We start from the raw sequence: 22,853 nt of genomic DNA on the forward strand, positions 1-22,853 counted from the left end.
GGAGGAGAGGATGTTGTCTAAGCTAATATCCATCATGGACAACACCTCCCACCCCCTGCATGAAACTGTATGAGCACTGAGCAGCTCATTCAGCAGTCGAGTTTTACACCCACAGTGTAGGAAGGAGCGCTACCGCAAGTCATTCTTACCAGCAGCTGTCAGACTCTATAATGCAGCTTAACATTCTTTTGGTCATCTTACTCACCAGCTTGTTTGTTTACCACCTTGTGTCTTCCTTTTATATTTTATTGTCCTTTGCTGTAAGAGTTCTGTAACACCGAAATTTCTCATCCGTGGGATAATAAAGGTTTATTCTATTCTATTCACACCCCGTTCTCTGTTTACCATCGGGGAAGGGGGTGTACGGAGGAATTGGCCATCTGATTGGGGTCTGGATGTGGGGCCTCCCTGCTGCTGGGGGCGGGGGCGGCCTGCTTGTCTCCACCCCAGGGAACAGGGTATCATCTCCTGGGTCTAGGTACCATCACCTCTCTGAGGGTGAAGGTGCCTGGACCTAGGGTATAGAGTATGTTTAGGGATTGTGAGTGTGTGTACAGTGTCCATTTATGTTTGTCTCCACGTTTGGCGAGTGACAAGTATTTGTATATGTGCGCATGAGAGTGGGAATGTACACTTGTGTCTGTGTGTGCCTGTTTGTCTGTGTCTATATGTCAGGTCAAGTCTTAGACTCCACCTCTCTGGGAACATCTCAGGCCCTCCCAGGTGTGGGGGCCTATCTCCCCCACCACACTATCTGTCGTTGGCTGATGCCCTCAGACATTGGTGCATTGGTGGTTCTGGGTGTCTGGGGCCGGGCGCTCAGGTATGTACCGGCTCACTCCCGGTGGCTACCTAGCGTGTAAACCAACTGATTACATTTTAACATTCTACTAGAGTTTATTCATTCATTCAAGTGTTAAAGTCTAATGTGAACTTCAAAGAAAGTTTCAATGACGCTGGCCAGCAGCAATTGACAGTAGCGTTGAGCAACTGAAAAGTTAAGGATATCCTCAACAACTTACCTTGGTACCAGAAAAGAGTCATTTTTGTTGCATCTTTGTGCTGCCATCCTGCCCTGGTTAATATATCATGATGACCATGCTATCTTACCATTTTTGACAACAAAAGTTTCTCATTCAACTTGAGGGGGTTTTTTTTGTCAGAAGATGCATGATTCTTCATGACTCTTCCATGGCAGCTGATATTTCACACACATGGTCTGGAACTGATTAGTTTCAAATTCACTGCACAGCAGGAACTGCAAAATGACACTGACCCTGATAATAACTCTTTCTTCAACATTAAAATCTGTTTTTATTACTCCCTGGACGACCAGTTTAATAGCACCATCACACAAGATAAATTTTCAATACTTCACAGTTTTACACTTTAATAACAACAGAAGCCTGTAGGCCAACTTTCACAACATCAAACATTACCCCAGTCACTTTGCACATATTTTAATACAATAGCTATATCATTTGAAATGTGTCACAACTGAAATTTTTATATGAAAAAAGAAAAAGGTTATTGTAATTTGTAGAACAACAGGCTCTAGTATAGTTGCATTTAATAGTTGGAAGAAAGACCTGGAATAAAATTTTACCAAAAACACCCACAAAAATAATGTTTATCTTTGGCAATGTCGATACTGATTTGTTGAATCCAAATTAGCACAAATCAACAGATGATTTTATCAACATATACAATATATACAGACTCAACTTATGTCCTAACCTCATTAGACCCGGCTGAATTCCTTCTCATTGTGTAACATATATTTACTAATAAAGAACATTCTAGAGAATAATATACTGAGTGCATTATTTAAAAAATGATATCAGTTACAACGTACCAGTATTTAAACGAACTGTTTTTAATGTAGCAATTTTCTACTCTGCTTGAGCACTCAAAGCACTTAGTACAACACATGCAGGCATCCATATAATCTAACATTCACTCACACTCCAGTGAATGCATTGCAGTTCAATATCTTGCAGAATGATACTTTGGCATGATTTATTGGCAATGATTTATTGAATCCAAACAAGCACAATTTGACAGCCAAGCATCGAACCACCAGCTTTCCAATTGGCAGACAACTTGTCAGGGATATCCTTGTAAAGTAATTTCCCCTTGTGTTCTACATAGTTGTTAAATTCGCAATTTACAGTTTACAGGTGAAGATTTTTCCGCAATTTTTGTGAATCGCCTGTTTTTAACTTAAATAACTTATAGAATGCTAATAAAATAGTAAATCAATCAATCAACATTTCATAATTTATGTATATCATGTCAGAGCTTCATTGACTAGAAAAAAAAACTATAATTTTTTATATTTTTTATATTATTATTTCTTCTTTTAATTCATGCTACCTAGAAGAGTGGCATGGTGGTGAACACTGTTGCCTCACAGAAAGGTTCTGGGTTCAAATCAACCATCTAACTGGGGCCTTCCTGTGTGGTGCTTACTTTTTCTACCTGTGTCTGCATAGGTTCTCTCTGGGTATTCTAGCTTCCTCTCACAGTCCAAAGTCAAGCAGTTATTGGTGTTAAATGGTGAATCGAAATTGTGTTTATGAGTATGAATGATTGTCTATCTCTATGTGTTAGTCCTGTGACAGGCTAGTGACTTGTACCCAGCATCTCACCCTATTTCAGCTGGGATATAGGGTAAACCTGAATTGGATAAGAGGAATAGATGGAATAGATAGGGTATTAGGTGACCATGTCTTTAAAGATTCAGGGTAGCTACGATGTATTTCCAGTGTATCCAAATGCTTTTGATGCCTCTTTTTACCCTATTAACCCCTGTCTCTCTTCAAGTCTTTCCTCTGCCCAATGCTCCTGTACTTGTGTGACTGGAGCATTGGGCAGGTCAGTCTGTAGGGCAGCTCTGAGGTTAGCCCAGAATAACCTTTGTTTTGCCCTGTCTTGAGGCCACTCCAGATATGTGTGGCGGTTCATCATGGACTTCAGCTGGTAGTACTTGGATGGGATTAGGTATTGAGGCAGAGGCTCAAGCAGTACCAGCACAATGCTGTCTGAGCCCAGAGTGAGACGTTGGTGGGTGGCGAAGTAGAGCTCGTAATGACACCACTCGCTCTTGACAAAGTGAGCAGAGAGGACAAACACAGAGCGCCTGCATTTCTCCACACAGCTGATGATGTTCTCAATGATCGTCTTTCCCGGCACAAAATGTTTCTCGTGATGACAGATTCTAAGCCCTCCTGCGGGGCCTTCGAGGTTGGGAAGAAGGGAATTGCGCACCCAGTCAACATCGTGCTGGCTATAAGACACAAACGCGTGGAACTCCAGACCCACCAGATCCTCGGGCCGAGCTTGTTGCAGTCTTGCACGATGTTTGGCTCTTGTCCACTGCCAGATCATGCCCGTGTACCAGGGAACATCCAAACAGTGACACAGAATCACAATGGAAATAATCAGTGTCCCTGCTGGAACCAAAATTGCAACCACTAGAAGGCCAATGCTGCAGGAGACCTCTGGGATCGAGATGTCTCTTAAAGTTGAGTTTCTAACATCCTCGGGGTATGTGCAGTAATAGCCCTGTGGCCAATTCAGCAGCTTAATTCCTGATTGGCTGTTGCTCTTTTCAGAATTGATAGCGAGCTTTATGAAACCTCTGAGAGTGCAGGTACAGGTGAAGGGGTTAAAACTGACATCTAGGATATGCAGTTCGGGACAGCTTTCTAATATGTTCACAGATGGGGCATGGAGAGAATTTGACCTGAGCAGAAGCTTGTGGAGTGTGGGGAAAGTGCCACAACCTGGCAGGTCCCGCAGCCGGTTAGCATTTAGATTCAGAGTTGAAAGGTTTTTCAGTTTAAAGATGGATTGCGGAACCACCGAAATCTGGTTGTTCTGGAGGTCCAGTATCTGTGTCCCATTTGGTAGACATTGAAAAACTGACTCAGTCAAACTATTAGAAGACAGATTTATATTGGTGATGCTTGCTGGCCAGATGCACTGTGATGACTGGTCATACCCTATGGAGTTGACGCTGAGGTCCAGATGTTGCAGGGACGACATATATTGAAAACGTTGGCTCAGTATCTCAAGTTTTTTAAGACTGTTGCCTATCAGAGTCAAGTTCTTCAGGTTACGCAGGTTCTGACATTCTACAAATTTATCATCCACCACACTTGAGAAGATGGAATCAGACATAGCACAATTAGAAAAATCCAGCTGGCGTATTGGACTCTGTGACTTGGGACAGGTCATGTGTATTATTGGCGTGTCAGTAATCGCAACACTGTCCACTGGCATGCTGATGAAAAAGTTGTATAAAGCCTCCTGTGAGAAGAAGAAACTTGTTACCACTGCCTGGCTGGCTGTGAAAGAAATCACCTGTGATGTTTTGATCACTTCTGTTTCAACTCGAGGAGGCTGCATTATGTGCACATCAGAGGCATCAAGATGTTTCAAAGTTGTATTTAGAGCCACATTTACATATTCAGTTAAGTCGTGCCATTTAATTGTTATGTTGGTGAGATAAAAACTCGTTGTGTGGATTTTCACCGTCTCTCTTAGCTGCTTACTTAGGTCTTTGTAGCCATTTATCATATTCATCATCTCCACTTCAGCAAACAGAGACAGAGCATCAGCAGTCAGATTACGGTCAATTTTTTGATTATGTCCAAAGGCTATCTGCAGCCTTTGAGCATGAACATCCTCCAGGCTGCCTGCTTCATAATAAAGTCCATCCTCTAGTAATAACGTCAATGTACGTAGTTTCATTTTAGCAATGTTCTTGAAGTCACCCACGCTGATGTTTTTTGCTCCAACTGTTAATCTTTCCAGTTTTACAAGAGAGCTGAACTCACTCCCCAATGTCATGGTAAGAAATCTGTTAAAGGCCAAGTTTAGCACCAGGAGGTTCACTGTGTGTAGCAGGTATTGTTGACTTGAGAGGTTCTTGAGATTGTTGTGCGACAGGTCCAGATGTTCCAGGAGAGGCGTGTTAAGAAAAGTCTGTGGATCGATCTCCTCCAAATTATTCCATGACACATTCAGGAACCTGAGGTGAGTGGTTTTTTGAAAGTCTCCATTGTGAAGCTGACGTATGTAGTTGCGAGAGAGGTCTAAAAACTCAGTCGTCTGTGGCAGGTCAGTTGGGACAGAGGAGAGGTTTTGGGATGATCGGTCTACAAAGTTGTCAGGTGATGAAGTGCTCTTCTGAAGTCCCACCAACACGGCTGCTGTCCAGAGTACGGCTGCTGTGACCCTCATTGTTGCCTAAATAAAAGATATAGGTATTAGCTTTCATAATATTATTTATTTTTACCATCAGTTGTCAGAGTGTTGGATACATCAAAAAGAAATGTTCAAAAGTCCTACAATAAATTCTTTGTGGTGGTTATAATGCTTAGTAATTGCTGTAGAGAGGTGTGGATTTGATGTAATCATTTTAAAGGATTCAGTGTGCAATGCCTTAATTAAACAGTTTAAGTTTTTAATTAGGGTAGACAAATTGATAAATGTACAAATTAGGTTTTTATCAACTGAATAATGCAAAAATTGGAAACTGAAACTTCAGTAGAGTGTTAGAAATAATTGTTACGTCTCAAATTAAAACATTTTAATTTGAAGTCAGACTTGCACTGTTAGAAAAATCTGTAATTTCAGAATTTTCATATAAATTTTACAGCATTTTCCTGTCATTTTAAACACATGAAATATCAGTAAAATTACAAGAAATATTCTCTGCATTAACATATCTGATTTAATAAAAAATAAATAGAGAAGTGTACTTATGAATAAACATGTTTTTTTACATGCATTTACAGAAAATGTATTCATTGTTACACATAAAAAGAGTGTAAAAATACAGTTGCAAGCTTAACATGATTTATAGAAGAGAATAGAATAGAACAGAATGCCTTTATTGTCTCTATACATTTGTACAATGAGATACAGAGCATCTCCTACTCACTTGGTGGGGGGTGGGGTGGGGTGGTGGCACAGTTCTGCAGCACTATATACAAATATACAAGCCAGTTTTAAAAAGTAATATGTAATAAATAGTGTTATTGCACATAGAATTTGGTATTGCACAGTGGGGAAACTGTTTTTGAAGAAAAAGAAACTGTGGGGAGTCGGTGCTCAGTGTGTGAGAGGAGGAGAGATAAGCTATGATACTGATCACTTATAAGCTATGTTTATTTAAAAAATATTACAGCTAAATTCTAATTTAATTCTAGAACTACATCCAAATTTTGATTCATTTAGTATAAAATTACACAAAACTGACTGATGAATGATGCAGGGTTACTTTACAGATAAATATGACAAGTACTGTAGTTAATGTCGTCTTGATAATAGACTTCAGGTTCTTCCCTCAGTGTTTTTCACTCTCCATGAGGTCCTTTGGTGTTAATTGTTATCATTATTATTACGTATTGTTATAATCTCTGTGTATTCCTGTTTCAAATGATTCTCTCTTCCAGTTTTTTGTTTTTGTTTTTTGGGGGGTAGTCATTTCTCTCCTGTGTCTTGCATTTAGTTTTGCTTCCTTTGTATCATTTCCTTTGTTCATGTTCAGGTCATTCTTTAACCTCCACTCATGTGCTCCCTGTTCTCCAGATGTTTTTATTTTTTCCCCGTGGATATTCTGCATACATTCTAATTAAATTGTAGGTTTCACTTTCATTTGAAGTACTGCATTTCTATGCCTCTCACTCGATCCTTCATGACAGATCACACATGCATATGCAAATGCTGCTCACGCTGTTACACAATATAATTAATTTAGACTTTCCACTTAACCTAAACTCTTTACATACACACTACTCTAGTGCAAGAATAACTCTACAAAAACTTTGCAAACTCTCAATGATTTGCTTGGTGATATATCAAAAAAATATATATTAATGTCAGTATCAATGTAATTGTAACCTGGACGTGTGTCCCTCTATCTATAAAGAGATGATCTATACTGCTCACCCAAGTGCAATGTCTACAATATCCGAATCTAGGTTTGGGAAGGAGATTGGCAGTAGCAACTCTGTAAGAGCAATAAGACTTCCAACCCACATAACACGCACAACCACAGGTTTATGAAACAAAGTTTGCTTTATATATATTTCCTTTGGATCAGTTCCCTTTACTCATCCTCAATGTAGGGATAACTTCAAATGCAGTAACTATCTCAAATGCATCACAAAAATAATTGAAACAATCAAAATAGATGTAAGACAAGAAACAATATTTCAACACCCCAAAGAAAAGGAAAAAGAAAAGAAAATAGCATGTGAGTGTCCAGTTCTTTATGGTGTCAGTTTATTCAGTTACCCACTGTCCTGGGTTAAGAACTGAAAACGACCTGAATCTCAGGCGGGGAAAAAGTAGCAAAAGAAAATGATAAGGTATCTCTCAGGTGGGCTTCCTTTTGTTTTTTTCCCTACCGCCCTCCTAGTACGGCAGGCATCAACGTGTCGGCGTCCTGACACACAGAAGGCCTCCACAACAGCAACAGTGTCTTAGACTCATGATACCAGCTCCTCACTCGGCACACATGGAACTGTACCTCAAAAAAAAAAACAAAAAAAAAAAAACAGTCTGCACACAAATACGCAGAATGTTAGATGTCCACATTCCTTAAATGTCCTTGTTCCTAATGTCCTTGGTTCTTTTTAAATATTAAAATAAATTTGCATCTTGTGACACCTTAAAAGTAAATACACCGGTATTACTGTGCATCACCCGCAGTTACAGCTACAGCACAGCTATTGCACGTGAACTGCGCATAACCACTTAGCTGGCCGCGGCTGAACTAGCAGGCCCAAGAAAAGAAAAACACTAGACACTCATAATAAACAAAACTGTCACAACGTCACAATACTATAAAAACACATCTTAAACATCATTAAACACATTTACTACTATTCTGACTGGTTAGTTATTTTTTTCAGTGCATTGAACTGCAATCCGGTTCTTCAGTCTGACGTCACTAGCCGTGTCTGGGTCTAAACTCCGCTGTAGGTCCATATATCAAATGATCACTATGGCATTACTGAGAGTTGAAAAACTGTCTAAAGTCTTTCATCTTTAATAAAATGATCAGCGTTCTGCTCTACCAGGTGTAACAATTGAGTTTAACATCCAGGCATCCATGAAAACGGAATTTATGACATTTAACGGAGTTAGAAGTTAGCAGGGAGTTAGCTCGCTAGCTTCTATCTAAATACAATATAGCATGTCCTGACTGCGGGGTTTTGGAAACAAATTAAAACGTACAGCTCTGTTATCACTTCCAGCATAAATGAAGACAGAAAACTAAACAGCAGTGACGTTTGTAGGGTTACTGAAGTTGGGCTAGCTGGTATATAATGATGTGCTACGTGACCGCTAGCGACACAGCTATGTTAGCATAATATAAACAAGCTAACCTTTTTTCCACTCGATAAAAGTTAACGTGAGTGTTCTCGGTGGTCAGGAACAAATGTAATCGCATGGCAGGATGCTGTAAAATGACCAAACTTCAGCCAGGAGAACAACTGAGATAATCCATCCACAATACGAGGTTAGTCCACATCTCCTCAGACCTGACATGGGCTGCCCACATTCAGGTCCAGACCAAAAAGGCTAGGCAGCGCCTGTATCACCTACGACAACTGAGGAAGTTCAGGGTCTCTCCAAAGATCCTCAGGATTTTCTATACAGGCGCTGTGGAGAGCATCCTCACACAGAACATGACATCGTGGTTTGGGAACAGCTGTGTGAAGGACCAAAAAGCTCTCCAGAGAGTGATCCGTACAGCAGAACGCTGCTGCAGGATTGCTCTCCCCCCGCTTCAGGACACCTACACCAGGAGATGCCGGACTAGAGCAGCGCAGATACTGAAGGACCCGTCCCATCCTGGCAACAAACTGTTCCAACTTCTGCAATCTGGTAGAAGGTTCCGCATCTTCCGGGCAAGGACAGAGAGACTCAAGAGGAGCTTCTATCCCCAAGCCATCCGTGCCCTAAACACACACACCCGCCCTCTCACATCATCTATAATTGACTGAGTCAGGACTCTTCCAGACACTAAACCAAGGCACAATGTACATTTCAATTCCTTTAATTTTAAATATGTTTATATTGTCTATCCTGTAAAATAGTCAGATGTCTATTCATATTAATGTACAGAATTCACCTGCTTGCTGCTACTACTGCACATTCACCCAATGTATATACTATATACTATATATATATATATAATGTTCTTCCTCTACACCCCCCCCCCCCAATTTTTTTTGCACATGTCGAGGAGCGTGTCAGGCTACATTTCACTGTGTGTTATACTTGTATAACTATGCATGTGACAAATAAAGAACCTTGAACCTTGAACCTAGTCATTCATATACTGCTGCATGGGATGGGCTGTAGTTAGGGCTGCTCAATTAATCGAATTTTAATCACGATTACGATCTGGGCTTTCAACGATCATTAAAAATGACTGAGCCGATTATTGGCCCCTCCCTCATTTATCCGCGACACCTTAAAGGCCGGTCCGTGAAAATATTGTCGGGCATAAACCGTCCGTGGCGCAAAAAAGGTTGGAGACCGCTGATTAAGAGGACCCGAGGGAAGCTCGGAAAGCTAAGCAGAAGTTATTTGGAGAGGAGAGTGACTGCCGTTGGTTGAAAAGAGAGGTAAAAAAAACTTCAGTGGTGTTGCACACTATTTTATATTATTTTTTAAAGTCATTGTTAACCCTTTAGATCCGGTCAGAGCAGCACGCTCCGTTTTGCATAACTATTTTTAAATCCCTGTAGAACCTGGACCGTGTAAGCTAGCGCAATAATTTGTTTTGCATATGAAACCGGAGGAGTTGTACTTACATCTGATGCCATCAGTTTGTCCTCGGTCACGGTTTCCTTCCACATAAAGCTTTGCAAAAACTGCATAAAAAGCGCTTGCAGGAACAAAAACATAATATTCCAGAAACAGGCTTTGCCGATCCGATCAGCTGTTCGTAACACTTCCCACAGTTAAACAGACGTCAGCGCGAACTGTCACATGTCCGCCATTTCCTGCCCGAAACCGGAAGTGACGTCATTTTCGCGGAAATTGTAGTTTTTTTACTTGTAGGCCTTAAAAGCCTATACTGGTCATGTTTGACTTTTCTGAATAGTTTCTGGGATGCTTAGAACTTGAATTGCACTGCTGGAAATAGTTTATTTTGATGCTGTTTTCTTTGCAAATTTGCATCATAGGATTGTTTTTTCGTTTTTCCTGCAGTATATAAAAATTGATGTATCTCCAAAATAAAACTATGAAGACACTCAAAATAAATTTCCTGTTGTAAACTATTTTTTGCAACTTTTTTGTATTTAAAGTTTTGAAGGATAAGCCTCTTAAATTTCTCCAAGTAGAAATATATGCAAAAAAAACAAAAATTTTTTTTTGTAGTTTATTGCACTTTTTTGCAATTAATGTAGTTACTATGGACTTAATGCATACATATTATTAAAATATGGGCTATAATAGTTGTATAGCAACTTGAAATGCTCCCACAAATGGCACTACAACATGTAAAAATATAATATAAGCTCTGGCGGACTTGGTTCTATGGTAGGTCTTAAAGAGTTAAATAAATATCGTCAAATAATCGAGATCTCAATTTCAGTGAAAATAATCGTGATTATCATTTTTGCCATAATCGAGCAGCCCTAGCTGTAGTTACATCGTAAGGTTTTAAAAACTGAGCTTAAATAAATGATTAGCGGTAATAAAAGCAGAGGGAGGTCAACAGTGATCACTGACTGTTTTAGGAGCTTTTTGAGATTAAATAGAAGAAAATACATAACATTAAACATGTTAACAACACAAAAGCCATATTAAACGCAGACTACTTTAGGCCCGGAAGTAGGATTCCTCACGTCATCACTTAACAATCGGATAGCGGTGCTAAGTGAGCTAGGCTAACTCACCAGAATAGTTCAAAAAGTTCAAAACACTCCGACTCCTTTGAGGTAGGTACCCGTCTGTGGTTCACCGCTAACGACAGCGCTCTCACAAATGTTAATAGAATCTCTTTTCTCTCTTTCAACTGGGAAAAACCGTGCTCGCGGCAGCATGGAGTTTTTCCTTGCCGTCCTTTTCCCCCTACACCACACCTTCACGCGCACCGAGCTGCAGATGATGCCTTCAGGGCAAGCCCGGAAATTAAACTATCAAACTAGAACTACGATGCATTCAAAGAACCCTGTACTTCTGATTGCTGTAAATCTTACCAGGGTTACATAATTAAAGTCAATGTTTACTTACTAACTACAAATTATTTTTTTGTTTGTTTTTTGTATTTAATTCAAATGATGCTTCTTGAAGATAAATCCTAGCACAAGATGATATAGAGAAGAACACTTTCAGCAGCCATCTTCCCTGAAATGAGAACATTTTCTCATCTTTAAGGAGAACTGGATGCTAGTCTGGTTCTGATATTCTTTGGAGAATGTCAGATGATTTTCACAGTGCGGTACTGTGAGCACGAGTCCCACTAAAAGGCTGCCAGCATTTATTCTGTACCTTTTTGCACAAAGAGATAGGTCCTAAGGCTCAGTCCTGTCCTGTCCTGCTTTCCTCATGCAATAGCCTCTCCCCTGGTATCCCCTCTACCACATGCAAAGCTTTTAAGAAAAAAAAAACTAAAAGCACAGAGCTGCAAAAAAAAGAACTAGGTTGCAGGGCTGGCATTACCAAACTGTTAAATGGTGCGTTATACCCATTTCCCGGTGTGTACATTCACATGCATCTGAGAGAATTTTACCACACGTGCCTAGCCCCCACAACAAGCGACTGTGCCGCCACTAAAGCAAAATCAAAAAGAACCTAGAAGTTGTGGCATACAAAACAGCAAACAACTCAGGAAATAAAATATAAGGAGACAAGAACAAATGCACACACTCTAAAATACAACTCCTTTTAAAAGCACAATTACAATATAACAAACAGTTAAGATGAAAACACCATAAAACAATGAACCAGTCAATGCCAGTCCATAAATAACAGCAAAGCAACAACAAGGCTACAACAAGACAGCAGCAGTGTGTAGGCCTGTAACAAGAGAGGGAAAACAATCATCCAGTGTCCACCCTACGATAGATAACCCATGAGGATCCTACTTACCCTTTAATAGTTATACATATTATTATTATAGTATTATTATTATATTCCTCCCTGCAGCTGTCAGACTGTACAATCAGAACTGTACTGTACAATCAGAACTGCTCCCAAAAAACATAGATGTTTACATCTGCGCTGTAACTGCAATAAGTTAATTAACCGATTCGCACTACAACCTGGTTTGCCTCTTACCTGTAGTTATTTTTATTTAATTTAATAACTGTACAGTACTCTGTTTATAGTAACCATTGTCCTTAATGTAAGAAAAATTGTGTATGTTTCTGTTCCGTGTCCTGTGTACTGTTTGTTTGTATATGTGTCTTTTTGGCTGCTGTTACAACCAAATTTCCCCTTGTGGGACAATTAAAGGATTATTCTATTCTATTCTATTCTATTCTATTCTATTCTATTCTATTCTATTCTATATTAACCAGTTGCCAGGGGAAATGAATGCGGTCTGCAATACTTAACAGGCTGTGATCTTTGCCACCTTGAACAGAAATTAGTGCAAACTGCCAGAGCTCAGGAGTAGACTACAGTTGTTCCTTATAACCAACATCTGATTAACAGCTAAGGGAGAGGTTAATGTTCATGCTGCATTCACAGAAAGCATGTTTGAACCAACATCCACCACATCTAACCCACTACATTTACTTTTACAAATTGTTAGGAGTTTTCTGTATTAGTGCATTACAGCAGTATTATGAAATTATTACACAAAGTAAATTTAGTGTTTTATTTAGCTAAACTCTTTCAATATTCACATCCATCAGTATGCACTTGATAAGATCTGTAATGTAATTACAATAACATTTTCTGTATATTTCTAATATTGTTTAATTTCCATTTACACCTAAAAGAACTGTATTTTAATGTAATACAACGTAAAAAAAAATATGGACTTTTTTGTGTATTTTAATTATAGACAATTTCTGTGTTTTTACATGATGACAAATGTAAACACGGTAAATTTCAGTTATTGTGCGCTATTTTTCTGCTGCTAGAATATTACTGGGTTTTATGGGTTTAAAAAAAAATAGTTTATGTAACACTTTTTGATTTTAGTCAGTATACTAAAAATATGCCAGACGTGTATTAAAAGCATCAAGGCTAAAAAGAAATTTGGCTGAGCAGAAAGATGAAAGAAATTTAAGGAACAGGCCAGAGTGATGTGAAAACATCATTTTGAAAGGAACTTACCTGGAACAACACTGGTTACTTTCTTTAAGATCAGACTTACTTTTAATTTTTTTGAACTGGTTAAATTCTAATTGGTTTGGTTTACCGTTTTTTCTGGAAGTGAGTTTTTCCTTTGTGAATGTGGCTTGCTGTGTGCTTATCATGGAATTGTTGCTCTGTTTTCTTTAATTCCCGTGGTTTTCTTGGTGTCAGTTTTGTTGGAATCTTTTTATATATATATATATATAAATATATAAATATATAAATATATATATATATATATATATATATATATATATATATATATATATATATATATATATATATATATATATATATATATTGTTGGGGACAACAAAGAAAGCAAATAGACATTTAGAAAAGCTGCTTTTTCTAAATATCAAAAAACAGTGTGAGCAAAAAGGGAATGTTAATACTGTCATAAATATAAAATACTGCCATTTCATATCATGGTATGAGTTTATGATTATTTATGCATTCATAAATCCCACCAAAACTTTAAAAGCAGACATTTGACATCGTCATATTTTAGATTACTTTCAATTAAGTGTTTTTCTTGACTCATGTAATCTAGATATTAAAATAAAATAAAAAAATCCAAAACCACAATAAAAAAACCACTCTGGAAAACACCATTTAGTTCATAGACGGATAAAAAAAAGAGCACTAACCTTTATTGTGGTCTGATGGTCACGTTTTTAAGTCTCACGTACAAAATCATCAGAGTCACAGTGGTTCCAAATCTCTGGATATGGGGAAAAAAGGAAATCAGTAAGACAAAACTGACTGATCGAGAAAGGTATACCACCAAATAAAATTTGGATTAAATGTGACCAAAAGTCATGCGTTAGCACTGCTCCAGCAGTAGTTGCTAATAGTTTTTAAGTTACAGTAAAAACAACATGAAGCTGAGCGGAAACAGGCATAGAAATGAAAGCAATTCCCAGACTACTTATGCTTTTCTCACTTCAACATCCTCTTTTCACTTCCCTTTTTATGTAACAGTGTATTTTATAGAAGTAAACTGTGATAAAAATGTATAAATAAGCGGAGCTAGTGAAAGTAATGAAATCAGTTCCTTGGATTTAGTTTACGTTATTGTTTTAAGCAAACTAATACTTCAGATTTTGTTTTGTTTTTTGTTTTGGCACCCTAAAAGACGTTGGTCTGTAGTTTGAGAAACATGAACTGATTTTAAAATATTCTAAAAATCAATGAAATGGGCCTTTACTAAGCAATGCCATGAGTATACTGTATCTTTAGTTTGTTCTACTATGTTGTGAAAAGTATGAATGAGAAGGCTAAACTACAGTGTTTCTGAGGTAGCTCTCTTGTATCATAGCGACCACACCGAGGTCACCTGGGTAGTACATGAACATTTTCCAACTCAATTGACTTATCGCACTAATGCCTTGAGGCAGAGTGGCTTCAGGTCCACTGTGTTGTTTACTCTAGACACTGTGTTAATGAAGGATGATGAGAAAGGGTTTCTTTTAAAATGGCTTTTTATTGTGATAGGGAAGCTATGTGTATGTACAGACAGACAGACACACAGACACACACACACACACACACACATATGCATGAACCTTCTTCCCAGCAGTGTTTCTAGCCTGGCAGTGCTAATCTTGCCTTGGGTCAGCGACTGCTACGCATACAGCAAGTGGAGCTTAATTGAATATTGTCTTATAAGCCAGTGTCACTAATCCCACCTGGCACAGTTTGATCAAATCCTAAAAGAACACTGATGTGATTAGAAGCTTCTGGCTGTAAGAAAACAGAAAACAGCCTGTTTTTTCAGCGTCACAGTGTAAGATTATCTCTTATTTAATAAATGTGTCAAAATGTGCCGTTGCTGATTTGTTAGAAAGCTGAAATCCCCTAATGCAAGTGATTACAAAATACAGTGTGTGTGTTTGTAATGTGCAGTAAGTCTTTCTTATGAAGCTAAGATCAGAGTACAAGCTAATTATTGACACAAATGTTCTTTACAGCAATCAGCATGTGCCTGAGAGCTCTGAGTCAGTCTCTATGCACCCTTTGAAAGATAGCTCACTATTATCTTTATTAGCTGTGTTGAATTATGACTCTTTATTTATTTATTTTTATTAATTTGGCTGAGATCCAAGAATAATCAAGCGCTTTTTGAAGGACGGGTTAAATTAATGAGCCGGAATGGCCTCGGTAGTAAAACAAGTATGTGAGGACATGAGTCAACCTTTGTATGTGTGAACGTTATGTGGTAGGGAGGGGTTGAGTGGGAGCAGAAGTACACTGGGAGTGAGAGATAGGGACGCAGGGTGTCAGATGGAGAGCGCAAAACCTCGAAGCTTCAAATGTTCCACTCTGCTCGCTTTGATCACTTCAGCCTCTTCTTCACCCACATTATGGATCTCTTATCAGTCATAAAGGAATGCATTATTTTCAAACGTGCGCTGACGGACTGACATCAGCTGTCTCATTAAGGTGGATTTTGGAATCAAGGTAGAAACCTTCAGTATGCTGAACCAGCCCAAATGTCACTTCCTCTTGTCTTCTCTCCTGTTTTCCTTATATTCTTGGAACGAGGCAACCTGCTCTCTTGGGAAGGGCAGGGATATTTGGCAGCAGCCCAAACCGGATCCCACACTCAAAGGGCAATCTTTTCTACATGACACCTTCCCTCTAGGCTTCCTCTGGGGCTCTGGAACTTCTGCTTTCCAGACAGAAGGAGCCTGGAACCAGAATGGGAAAGGTGCCTCAATTTGGGACAGTTTCACCCACTCCTCTGTCAGTGGCAGCTTGGACAGAGAGGCTGCCAATGTGGCAAGTGACAGCTACAACAGATGGGAAGAAGATGTGAAAGCATTGGAGTATCTAGGTGTAAGGTCATACTCTTTTTCTCTCTCCTGGCCCAGACTCTTTCCTGATGGAAATGCCAGAGGTCAGCCCAATACTGCTACTGTGAAGCATTACAGCTACCTCATAGAGAGGCTTCTGGAAAAGAAAATTGAGCCCATCGTCACTCTCCATCACTGGGACCTGCCACAGGTGCTGCAAGAGGATTATGGAGGCTGGAAGAACGAAACTGTGGTGGAACTTTTCGAGGAGTATGCTACTTTTTGTTTCCACACTTTTGGGAGTCGTGTTAGGTATTGGCTCACAATGCATAATCCCTACCTGGTGGCTGTACAGGGATACGGGACAGGAGTCCATGCTCCTGGAGAAAAAGGGGGACCTGCCACCTCTCTTACTGTGGCACACAATCTGATAAAGGTCAGTTACACATGGGGACCTAGCAGATTTTGTCAAATTTCTCACAAGTATGTAATTTTTACTCTTCGTGTTCCTCATCTGTTTTGGTTGCAACGCCAGCGATATGAAGAATATCTCCAGTTACACACATACACAAACTGTGTAAACTTTGAACTCTCACAGCTTTATCATTTTACGATAGACAGTGAATCTGTATATTGCTCGAGTGATTTTAGGTCAGAGGACAGTGAAGCAAGAAAGCCCTGATATTTCATTTTAATACAATCAAATTGGTCAGGGCGTATAAAACTAGTGCAAACAAGTGCAAAACCTGGCTGCTTGCTTTGTTTTGTTTTTTTGTTTTATCTCCTTGATGACTCGTCAATTTTATTTATATTGATTGGCTTGTGATAAACACGACAGTTAAAGAGACACTGCGGTCAAAGTCCACCACATCAGCACTTGTCTACTGGAGAAAAATGGTGTGTGTCAGGAAGTCGGGGAGACATGCCTCATTAATAATCACTTTCAGTTTACGCAAAGAAGCACAGATGGTGTACCTGCAGCGCCCAGTGAGCAAACAAAACCAAAAAAAATTCAAATAAAATAACCATTTATATGTAATTGTTTTCATAATTACTCTCTTATCTCTCATTTTCCCTCTCCTTATCCAGAATTAACTATGTTATGTATACCTGTGCTTTTCATAGAGACACAGCAAATTTTGCTGAGTCAAATAAGTTTATTTTACAGTGAATATGTTCAGGAAAAAAAACAACAAAACTAAAAACATCACACTAATGTGTCTGCTGTTATTTCCAGGCTCACGCTAAAGCATGGCATGCCTACAACGCCAACTTCCGCACAACTCAGAAGGGTAAAGTGTCCATTGTTTTGGGCTCCCACTGGGTGGAACCTCAAAGAGGCAAAGCCATTGATGCAAGTGCTGAGCTCTGTCAGGAGTCAATAGAGGCAGCACTGGGCTGGTTTGCCAGTCCCATCTTTGGTGATGGGGACTACCCAGTCTCTTTAAAAACCAAGCTTGGGGCTCTTCTGCCAGCATTCACCCCTGAAGAGAAGCTCTGGGTGCAGAAGACAGCTGACTTTTTCGCCCTATCCTTTGGGCCTAACAACCTCCGTTTGGGGCAGAGTGTAATCAGCTACGGGCAGACGGTGACTCCAGACCTAAGACGACTCCTGGGCTGGATAAAGTTGGAATATGGGAATCCAAGTGTCTTAGTAGCTGAGGGAGGCTGGTTCTCTGAAGCCACTGTAGGAAAGGAAGACACAGTGGGCATCTATCTGATGAAAAGCTTTATCAACCAAGTCTTGCGAGGTAAGCAGAACGCTGGGAAGAACAAATAAATATGAGTTAGACAATAAAGTCATTGAGACACAAACATTTGTCTATCTTACTCTATTATTACTTTGTTTTCTTTCATAGCCATTAACCTTGACGGTGTACGGGTGTTTGGATACATGGCCTGGTCTTTAGTGGATGGATTTGAGTGGAATTATGGGTATAGTATTAGACGAGGCCTTTTTTATGTGGACTTCAGCCAACCAAACAGAACTAGGAGCCCCAAGAGCACCGCTCAGTACTACAGAGAAATAGTTAATGATAATGGCTTCCCAAGTGATGAAACCTCGCAAGAGGTGAAAGGCTATTTCCCCTGCAACTTTCACTGGGGTATTGCAGACTCCACTTTACAGGTAACATGACTTTATGATTATCAGCTATGGAAGATGTTCAATAATGCTCCGGACGCCTAAAGAACACATTTTAATTGTATTGTTTTGTTTTGTTTTTGTAGGTCAACTTCTACCCTTTCTCCCCACAGTTTACTGACCCTCATTTGTACAGTTGGAACTTGACAGGTGACGGATCGTTGCATCAGGTCCCAGGGGTGAAGCTCCAGACCAGGCGAGCACAGTGCACAGACTATTTGGCTATCCGTGATCATCTTAACCTGCTGGAATCGACAAGGGCATCTCACTATCGCTTCGCTCTAAACTGGTCTCTGATTTTACCCCAAGGAGACCTCTCTAATGTAAACACAGAAGCTCTGAGGTAAAGATGCGCACACACACACAGTGACAATTCAAATAACACAATTCATGTTATACCTGTAACTTTACCTGAGTCACACCCCGGTTATTGACAGAGCAATTTCGAGTTCATACGCACTTACTTTGCCTGAATCAGTCTCTCTGTGTCTACACTCTTTACTTTTACAAAGATACTACCGCTGTATCGTGACCGAACTCAAGAAGCGGGATCTCGAGGCTCTTGTGGTTATTTATTACCCAACACACCGATCTCCAAATCTGGGTTTACCTGTGCCGCTGCATGCCTCAGGTGGTTGGCTCAATTACAGCACAGTGAACGCTTTTCAGGAATATGCAGCACTTTGTTACCAGGAGCTGGGTCCCTGGGTTCAGAACTGGATCACTATTAATGAGCCAAACAGACTTGTAGACGTTTATTCGAGTGGGGAAGACAAGCATCTGGCAGCTCATAACCTTCTTCTGGCTCATGCAAAAGCCTGGAGGTTATATGAGAAGGAACATTACAGTCAACAGCAAGGACTGGTATCGTTAGCACTACATGCTGACTGGGCCAAACCTGCTAACCCCTTCCTGGAGTCACACACAGTGGCAGCTGAAAGATTCCTTCTGTTTGAACTTGGTCGCTTCTTAGACCCATTGTTGGGGACTAGACGTGAGGAGAAGCACAACATGGGGGACTACCCACAAGAAATGAGAACGTATCTAGAAGAGAGAGCTCGAGTAATGGGCCTTCCTGGATCTCCTCTTCCTAATTTTACTGAGACTGAGAGAGAGGAACTGAGAGGGGCCTTGAGTTTTATCGCACTAAACCATTTTACTACCCGTTTGGTCTCCCCACGTTCCCACACACAGGACAGTTTTCAGCAGAAACCACCTCCTGATCATGACTGTCTGATTCTTTCTGATCCAACATGGCCCTCTTCTAGCCTGCGGCAAGCTATTGTGCCGTGGGGCTTGCGTAAGATGCTAAAGTGGGTTAGCCAGAGGTATGATGGAGCTATACCTATCATTGTCACCGGGAGTGGGATTGACGATCAGGCTCCTGTTGAGGATAAACTCCGGCAACACTACCTAAGGAGTTACCTGCAGGAGGCACTCAAAGGTAGGGCAAACATTTTAGACAATTTTCTACCTCAGTCCAAGATGTGTTGTGTAACAATATTTGGCAAGAATCAAAATAGAGTCTGCAGTGTTCAGGATGTTGAGACAGAGATACAGTTCCACATGTGATACAGGCTTAATGACCTTATTGCTTCCTACTATAAAAAGCTTTATATACTGAGAAACCATGAAAACCATAAAAGCAGAAACGAGGGACGAGGACAAACAGTGCCATAAAGGCCATATTGCCCTTTATGGCACTGCCCTTTATGACTCACCTGTATTTGCACATGGAAGCAGTGTAGTTTTCTAACACAATAAAAGCCGTGTTTTTTAGATAAAGTATTCATCTTACTTTTCTGTTGTTATATTTCTATTTCTTTGCAGCTTACCATCTTGATGGAGTCAACTTGCACGGCTTCTACGTGTGGAAACTCCAAGATCGACACGTACCGCAGTATGGCCTCTTCACCTCAGCCCAACACCAATCCAAAGCCAAAGCCTCCATTAATGTGTACAGAGAAATCATTGCTCTCAGCGGATCCCCTAACAATGACTCAGTGCAGCCCTGCAGGTTTAGCGAGCTGCATGAGCCTTGCTCTATATGCGCATGGATGTTCACAAACAAAGCAATGCTGGTTTTTGGGGGGTGCCTCCTAATAACAGCTGCAATGCTGGCAGCGCTAGTGGTTTTTGTCATAGTCACCAAAAGAAACCAAAGACATGGCAGAGGAAAAGCGAAAGTTGGGTTGAGCAGGAGGAGAAGAAAGGAAGGAGTGTGTTTGTGTCCACCTGGTGTAAAGCGATAACACTAGGAAAGACTGACTCATTCGTGTGTCATAAAAAACCCTGTGGCTCACTGACTGGGAAGGGCAACGACTTGTGTACGCTCCATTTGTGTCTGTTTCTGCTCATGTGACGAATGTGTGATTAGTTGTGTAAAATGTAAATAAAAGCAGAATGCAATGATTTGCAAATCTCATAAGTTTTATTCACAGCAGAGCACAGGAAATATATTAAATATTTAACAGTCCATTAAGATCTAGAAATCGAGAAGACCAGCTGTTCATCATTTAGGAGAGGAATATTGTCCCATTCATGTCTGATATAGCATTGTCTTGCTGAAATATGCAAGGCCTGACGTCATCTGGACGGGATCATATGTTGCCATAAAACTGTATATACCTTTCTTGTTTGATGGTACTTTTCCATACGCACTAATACACTTTCATACCATATGAGATGCAGGCTTTTTAAACTGAGAGCTGACAACAATACGATACTATTGGATATGTGAAGATCACGGGTCTTGTCTCTTGCACATAGGGATTTCTCCAAATTTTCTGAATCTTTTGATGATATGTAGTATAGATCAGTAGATATTCAAAACTTTCTGTATTTTACCTTGAGGAAAAATATTCTGAAATTGTGCCACAATTTGTAATCACAGTTCTTTTCCAGAGTGGTGAACTTCTACCCATTTTTACTTCTGAGAAACTGCCACTTTAAGATGTTCTTTTTATATCCAGTCATGTTACTTAACTGTTGCCAATGAAGTTAAACAGTTGTATCATGTTTCTCTACCTGTTTCTTAGTGGTACCACTTATTTTTCCGGCCTTTTGTTGTCACTCTCCCAACTTTTTGGGACTTGTTGCATTTTCACAAAATTGTAAAGTGTCTCAGTTTAAATGTCGGATATTGCCAAATCATTGCATTCTGTTTTTATTTACATTTTACACAACATCCCAATATTTTCAGAATTGTTTTTGTGAAGCTATTTTGTTTTATTGTTTCTACATATTTAAAAGACTGTAAAATGGCAACAGATTTAATGACTGTTGCAGTGAGAAGCTAGGGCATGTGTGAGTTTTTTATAACCTTACGTAAGTGATTACGTCAGCTCTATGTTTTATAATAAACAAATATGAGAAAACATACCAGTGCAAAACATCTCATAACAATAAAATCTAATAAAAACATGATCTCAAATCACCAATCAGTTTTATAAAAGTGGCTTTCTTTTCATAAGACAACAAAGGCATTTATTATAACATGTTTTTTTCATAGACTGGATGTTCATGGGGCAATGATGCCCCCTAGTGTGACTGTTTGCAGGTATGATGAAACACTATGAAACACTTCTCTGTTATTTGTTTAAAAAAACATGCATATTTCTCATGTGTGTCCTGTGATAAAGCAGTGTGGCTACAGAATGGGGTTTGTGTCTGATTGCTGCACAGCGCAGTTTAACTGACAAAAAAGTCACAAAAGCACAGTGGGGTACTTTTGGTGTTATTATATATATACATACATATACAATATTATACATGAAGATTAAAGATAAGTATTCCACCCTGATTACAGCATTTAGCCATGTTAGTCTGTAAAGGTTTGCTGATGCAGATATTTAAGACTATAACATAGTAGTTAATTTTGATCTGATTTTAACTGGGTTTTGACTCTTTTCTGAAGATATAATGAAAGTCCGATTTGACCAAAACGGAGCATAGCATTTTCCTTCTCATTAATAAACATATATTTTTTTAATGTTCCTATATAAAAATCACTTCTTTTTTTAAAAAAATAAAAGATGTAACGATCTTGTCTCTGATAAATTATGGTCCTAGGTACTTTGGACTATTCGTTGGGCTCATTTCAAACAAGTTACATTTGACTGATTGGTTTATAACTTTGTTAAGTTTTGAGTTATTAGTAAAAAGAATATTTTCGGTCTTCCTCAGATGAAGTGACAGCTTATTTTCCTCAAGCCAAATGTTAAGAGATTCTAATTCCTGACACAATTTGATATCCTTAGGATTTCTTCCCACTAACTCTAAAAGCAGAATTAGAATACAGCTAAGCAGGATCACATCTGAATGGCCACAGTGGCCTTTTAGTTGTTTCATTTTTGTTTTTTATTCTTTCTACACTTTTTCTACGCATATGTTTGTGTCGCCAAAATGCATAAGAGCTTTGCTCTGATCATCAGATGAAAACACCTCCTCATTTCTGTAATGTGTTAGAGGCAGTTTTCATACTGCATGTGGTGCTTTAACAGTAATAGTTATCAACAGCAGAGTTGTCAATTTTGACTAAAAGGAAGTTATCACATTTTACT

At 39.4% G+C, this 22,853-nt stretch overlaps 2 protein-coding genes across 3 annotated transcripts; one reads left to right on the forward strand and one right to left on the reverse strand.

Annotated features, from left to right (window-relative positions):
• Window positions 1-1,290: 1,290 nt before the first annotated feature.
• Window positions 1,291-14,444, reverse strand: LOC113036606 (toll-like receptor 1). Of its 2 annotated transcripts, none has more exons than XM_026193028.2 (2): window positions 14,001-14,444; window positions 1,291-5,256 (listed from the first exon to the last, which is right to left on the reverse strand). In XM_026193028.2, exon 2 carries the CDS (start codon window positions 5,248-5,250, stop codon window positions 2,797-2,799), a length of 2,454 nt encoding a protein of 817 aa, XP_026048813.1. In that variant the 5' UTR covers window positions 5,251-5,256; window positions 14,001-14,444; the 3' UTR covers window positions 1,291-2,796. The 2 variants fall into 2 exon arrangements, with proteins under 2 accessions (XP_026048813.1, XP_026048804.1); XM_026193019.2 differs by lacking the exon at window positions 14,001-14,444 and adding an exon at window positions 10,938-12,264.
• Window positions 14,445-15,346: 902 nt separating this feature from the next.
• klb (klotho beta) lies at window positions 15,347-21,731 on the forward strand. The gene is made up of 6 exons (XM_026193034.2): window positions 15,347-16,584; window positions 17,386-17,899; window positions 18,008-18,276; window positions 18,378-18,634; window positions 18,804-19,735; window positions 20,122-21,731. The coding sequence occupies exons 1-6, from the start codon at window positions 15,829-15,831 to the stop codon at window positions 20,541-20,543; spliced, it is 3,150 nt and encodes a 1,049-aa protein (XP_026048819.2). The 5' UTR covers window positions 15,347-15,828; the 3' UTR covers window positions 20,544-21,731.
• Window positions 21,732-22,853: the final 1,122 nt, after the last annotated feature.

This window comes from Astatotilapia calliptera, chromosome 2, assembly GCF_964374335.1.
Source record: "Astatotilapia calliptera chromosome 2, fAstCal68.1, whole genome shotgun sequence".
Lineage (NCBI taxonomy): Eukaryota > Metazoa > Chordata > Actinopteri > Cichliformes > Cichlidae > Astatotilapia > Astatotilapia calliptera.

Excerpts from the sequence above, each read along its gene's own strand:
- LOC113036606 (XM_026193028.2), bottom strand. The coding sequence starts at position 5,250 with ATGAGGGTCACAGCAGCCGTACTCTGGACAGCAGCCGTGTTGGTGGGA.
- klb (XM_026193034.2), top strand. The coding sequence starts at position 15,829 with ATGCTGAACCAGCCCAAATGTCACTTCCTCTTGTCTTCTCTCCTGTTT. Across the intron at positions 16,585-17,385 it reads TGGCACACAATCTGATAAAG|GCTCACGCTAAAGCATGGCA; the intron begins GTCAGTTACACA and ends TGTTATTTCCAG. Across the intron at positions 19,736-20,121 it reads CCTGCAGGAGGCACTCAAAG|CTTACCATCTTGATGGAGTC; the intron begins GTAGGGCAAACA and ends ATTTCTTTGCAG.